Raw genomic sequence first — 6,000 nt, forward strand, 5'->3', positions numbered from 1 at the left:
GTATAGTTCATTGGATCGATACGCGTAATCAGTCTAAATCGTCTTAAATCCCTCCTCAAACTGCCTGAAACGCCTTTTTGATGCTTTGAAATAATTTGAAGTGCATCGGAATCGTCCTGACAGTCTGTGAAGCCTCCTTAGCTCTGGAACATACTGAAACGCTTTGAAACACCTCTGAAACCCCCTGAAACCCACATGAGAAACTGTGAAGCTCCTTAAAACGCATCTGGAAACTCCTGAAATGCTCTTAATTACTCCTCTAAAACGCTTCTGAACGCCTTGAAACGTCTATGGAACTCCCCTGAAACTCCTCTGAAGATCATTTGCGAGTCTATGTACCTATGTCTATGAAACCTACTGAAGCGTCTTGACTCGTACTGAAATGCTTCGAAACGTCGTTAAACGTCATTTGGAACCTCTAACCACCTGTAGCTCGGCTAAAAGTTTGCGTAGTCCTCTAAAATACCTCTAAAACCTGCTGAATCTCCCTGGAATGCCGTGGAACACGCCTCGAAGCGCCTTTAGAACACCCATCCCCCTCCCTCCAATTTTCAGAAACACACCTGAGTGCCTGCGAAGCCTATTGGCTTCGCAGGCACTCAGGTGTGTTTCTGAAAATTGGAGGGAGGGGGATGGGTGTTCTAAAGGCGCTTGAATCCTTCGGAAACGGCTTCTAACGCATTGAAACGCATCTGAAGCCCCCTGAAACTCACTCGAGAGACTTTGGAACGTCTCTGAACCCATCTTAAAACTCCCATGGAACCCAGAATGACGTCAGTTTTCACTCTCCTAGCGACTCACCCTCCTTGAATCGTATTTGATCCATTCTTTTTTGTTTGTGGATTTAGAGCTATATTTACAAGAATGATATGTTTGATAGTGTGGTTTTCATACCTAGAGAAACTATGAACCTTATGGTGGAGGTGAATTCAATATTAGGATGCCCCAAAGTGTGAACTAATTTGTTGTCTTAACAAGAGCTCCTTTTAAATCTAATTCAAGAACTATTTTAACAAATATTAAACTATAGCATTTTTCCAACGGTAGAATGATTCAAAATTGTTTCTATGAATGAGATACAAGAATAATGGTAAATTCAATTGCATAAACTTGTTTGTAATAGACATTTGCTCCCTCAATGTAAAAACATTATAAATGAAAAAGAAAACCGACGAATAATGTGCCAACAAACATGGAACTCCTTAAACTAGATTAGTGCAGGAATAACTGGTATTACACAGATCGAAAAAGGAGTGTAAAGTTCTGTGATATATGATGCACATAAATGAATCACAGAAGTTTACATGACATATAATGTAAAATTCATGAAATATCATGTAAACTTCCATTTTATGTCATGTCATTCAGCATGACTGAGTTTTTATATGACATATAACGTAAATTTATATGATATATCATGTAAACCACCATAATACTAAGTTTACATTACTAAAATTAAGTTTACATGACGTGTAAATGTCATTATTTTTATCTGTGTTCCTATGTAGAATATTTGTTATTTTTTTTCTTTGTTTGTACAAGATTCTTAAAACCTAAATTCCTCGCGTCAGAAATATCTCTATTAATATTAAACCGATTCGGATGAAATTTTGATGACATCATCTACACATAATAAACTGTTGATGGTTGAAAAATCAGCCATTTTGATGCATGCAATCAAAAGTTACACAGATCAAAAAAGAGTGTAAAATTCTGTTACATATGATGCACATGATTGGAGAATGGGATATCACAGAAGTTTACATGACATATCATGTAAAAGTCATAAAATATCATGTAAACTTCCGTTATATGTCATGTTATTCAGCATGACTCTGAGTTTTTACATGACATATAACACAAATTTACATGACATATCATGTAAACCATCATACCATTAAGTTTACATGACTAAAATGAAGTTTACCTGACGTGTAAATCTCATTATTTTTATCTGTGTATACACTATTTTCCTTGGAGCAATTTGATGCGGGACACCCTTTATAACACAAATTTACATGATATATCATGTAAACCATCATAATACTAAATTTACATGACTAATATACAGTTTACATGACGTGTAAATCTCATTAATTTTATCTGTGTATGTATGAGGTGTTTAAAGGATATTTAATTAAACTTGACGCCATCTTAGTTGAATATCTGGAAACATCACGAGATTTGGTCCGCATTTCTGACATATTTCAAAACAGAGTAAATCCAACAGAAGTCCATGAGAGCTCATTATTAGGTTTCAGGAAGAACAAGGCCCAATAAAATGTCTCTCAATTTCATTTGGCATCCAAGATTTTTTTAAGTTTTTAACTGAATTCATCGGAAATGTTTATTGAATTGTTGGGAAAGTTTGTAATACAATTCACGATTTCTGCTCCATATTAGCTAGGTTTTGAAAGCAGAGATCTAAAATCAGGGATGCAAAATGTCATGCGCATGTCATTTTGTCATTTGTCAATTGCACTGGCCCAAGCAACAAACTTTTTTGCAATTTCTCATCGTAATAGGTAATTTCTTTTACATTTCAGAACAATATTATCTTGATTATCTTGAAATCTTGAAATATAGAGACTTGGAATATAGAGAAAGTAAATTGAAATTAAAATTGAACTTTAATAACAGAAATATAAAACGTGTCCATCGATCTTCCATGGGCTACTAAGGATAATAATGATCATGTAACGTAATTCATCATAGCGAAAGAAGGACCTGAATTTGATGTTAATCTTATATCTCTTGAACTTCAGTGGGATTCGAACGACCTATAAAGCCGCACATGATTTTATTATGTGTTATGGGCTTCCATGGTTGTCATTGCATGATGTAGAAAGCTGTGCCTCGTTTGGCATTTTTACAACTTGGATGTTGTAAGAGTAATCGCAAATATCTTTAAGCCAAATGGCGTTTTGCCAAACAGCATAGATTTGTGATAGGATACTTATCGCAATTGTGTTCCATGAAAAAAGTTACAATTTGGAGTTGAATGAGAACGATCACAGGGAAACTCCTAATTAAGCAATTCATTTTATTTTTCAACGAAAAGGAACATGCGTCAATGCTGCTCTTGTCATTATTGTCTGGTACCGACGATCTCTTGCAATAATCACTCACAGTTACACACTGCTGCAGTAATTATTGGAAATGCGTTAATTGTTGCAAGTGCGTCACTGATATTACTTGGAAGTTTGCCGTGTTATGCAGCAATTGGCAGTGAAATGACTGTATATGTATAGGCACTAATCTCTGCAATTTTACTGTCGAATTTAGATTTCCTTGCATCATTTCAATTATTGCAATTACAATTTTGAGTTTCAGCGCTAATATGCAGCTGGACAATTATTGCAAAGCCTTGTTGTATGTATAGGTTTCTCTTCAGTAGCTTCGCCATAAATAAAACTTCTCTGAAAAAAAATTTAGTATGGTGCTCTTCTGAGAATTTGTCACATGAGCGTTGTTTCCAAACACTGGCCGATGCAGTCTGGTTACATGTTCAGGAATCAATATTATCCTGCACAAAAACCAATCCTCAGTCAACCTGGGATTGGAACCCAATTACTTTTAACTTGGTCTTGCTGATTTAATTGAACATATCAACCGCTACATAGCGTGCATTTGTTGCAATTATATTTTCATAATAGGTAAATATTGCAGCCATAATCCACTTGTAAATAAATAGTATTAATTCATCCAAACTTACCCCCATCTTCATTGCCCTCGTCGAAGTTCTTGTTCGTCATCTGGAACAGCGCATCCAGGGGGGTTCCATTGGGGGTAGTTTTCTGGCCGGAGACCTTCCCACTGCCGCCTCCGTTGGCACCACCATTATTGTTGTTCGAGCCCGAGGATGACGATTGCGAGGACTGGTGTTCAGAACTTCGCCCGATTTCCGGCGAACAACAATCTCCACTGGCCGCCGAGCTGGATCGCTCCGAGCCACTTTCCGAGGGAATTATGTCCATGCTCATGTGCCGCAGTAATTGGGCTTGTGCTCGGAAATGTTCCTGCAGCTGCTGGTGGTAGTCTAACGCCAACCTGTGTTCGTAGTGAAGCAATGCAGGGGGCAGAAACGGCCGGACAGGGATCGGACCTCGAAGGTGGTCCCATGGTCGTACGATTTTTGTTGCCGCTGCCTGCAGCGTACTGTGGTGGTGATGTAGGGCTAGTGCACTATCACGATTGCTGGATTCTGTGTCCCGGCCGAGAATGTCCGCTATCGAAAACGATTTTACGGTCGACGCGGATGCAGCAACAGTCGGTGGAGGGCTCGGAGGTTCTGGTTTTGGACTAGGCTCCTTCGGGCTCGTACTATGGTGCTCAACCATCCGTAACCGCTTCAGTGGGCTGAAATATTCGTCACTTCGACTGTGATGGTTCTGCAGGTGGTGGTGATGGTGGTCTACAGGAGGCGGGCTGGGTGATCCGACGGAGATTTCCGACCCGGCCGGACTCGCTGGAGGTGGACTTCTGCACAACATTTTATCACTACACCTTATACTTGCTACTAAATCACAGATTTTGCGCGTTGATTCACGCTTTTTTGTTTTTCACTGTTTCGTCAAGTACGCACCGATTCCACAATCCAACTTGTCAAGGTGGAAACAAACTTCTCAACCGTTTTCTTCACGTGTCATTTATCAACACACCAAAACACTGCTAATAATCCTTCGTCGAAACCGAGTTTGTTCCATCATTTTCAAAACAAAAAAATCGAAGTATCTTAACACTTGTCGAGCAGCAAACAATAACGAACAGAAAACGCAACGCGAAACGCACCGACAAACGCAAATTTCGAAACTGACGGGGTCGATCGACTTCACTCTTTACTGCTCCACTCCATAGCAAACAAAAGCATTCGACGGCGGCAGTAGTGGCGGCGGTCTGTATGCTCAAATCAATCAATCAATCAAGCCGCTAATGGCAAGTCAGCCGTCGTCTCTTCACCCGCGCACTCACTACACACGCTAGTGTCGATCTGCCTGCTACAAACGAGAAACACCTTTCTCAACTATCGGTAGGCTGGCAGGTTAAAAACCGGGTTCAACAACGCTTCGAGCGGGCTCTGCTTGAAAAACACGCACACGGCACACGAAGACGGCGGGCACTGACAAACTGACAGCGGGCTCGAAACTCTCCTGCTCTCTTGCCTGTTTGCGCTGCTTTTGCTTTGGATGCGAACGGTGTGAAAAGAAATCCGAGCAGTCTCAACCGCGGTGTGGTGTGCGAGAGTGAGCAGTGCAGCAAGCGTGCCCGTTTAGCAGTCCGCTTGCAGGAAGATGGGCGCAAAAGCAATTGTCCAAAGGGGAGGAGCCTAGGCGGCGTTCGAGCCAATGACGGCTCGGTTACTGTGGTGGCGGCATCATGAAAGCAAAAATGTCGGCGCTGTCAAGATAGCGAGCACCAACACAGGGAAATAAATCAAGATTCGCTTGCTTCGCCGAGAAGGCTAATTTGTTAGGTTAGTTAATTGACTTTTGAGCGCATATAGTTAGGCTAAGTGTAAAAGTATTTAGAGTTAAATGTATTATTTATTGCTTGAGGAGCCGTCGTTTCTTGTTTCTCCATTAACACATTTCACCGTCGTCGTCGGCATCGACGCCGTCCACCAACTCAACCGCTTGTCCGTGGCCAAACACGATGTTCGCTGTTTGTGTTTTTAGCGCGTGATCAGTGATGCCACATCATTTATCGCTGGATTGGTGCAAATTTTTTAAAAGGCTCCGTACTCAAGTTATACTTGTGTAAAATTAGAAATGGGAACAGAAGCAACTACAACGTAGTTGATAAGCGGCATTGGCGGAGGCAAAGGGGGGCAAGGGGGGGCACTTGACCCCCCTAACTCTAAATTTCCGTTTAAATTTCACTAGATACGCCAAAAAATGTTTCAGAAAAACTCACTTCACTTCACTGAACTGAACTGAAGATATTTATATATAGGGACTCAGACGTTCTTTGAGCTTATTCTGGTAAGGTATGTTTCTCTAG

At 40.8% G+C, this 6,000-nt stretch overlaps 1 protein-coding gene across 2 annotated transcripts in view; it reads right to left on the minus strand.

The window, feature by feature from the left end:
• The window catches only part of LOC109432222 (homeobox protein B-H2), a 69,553-nt gene extending 64,118 nt beyond the window's left edge, over positions 1 to 5,435 (minus strand). For both annotated transcript variants that reach the window (XM_019708545.3, XM_019708546.3), the window contains exon 1: positions 3,716 to 5,435. In XM_019708545.3, the coding sequence (XP_019564090.1) occupies positions 3,716 to 4,493 (778 nt within the window). In that variant the 5' untranslated portion in view covers positions 4,494 to 5,435. The remainder of the gene's footprint in view (positions 1 to 3,715) is intronic.
• Between the last annotated feature and the right edge of the window lie 565 nt (positions 5,436 to 6,000).

Source organism: Aedes albopictus, chromosome 1 (genome assembly GCF_035046485.1).
Source record: "Aedes albopictus strain Foshan chromosome 1, AalbF5, whole genome shotgun sequence".
NCBI lineage: Eukaryota > Metazoa > Arthropoda > Insecta > Diptera > Culicidae > Aedes > Aedes albopictus.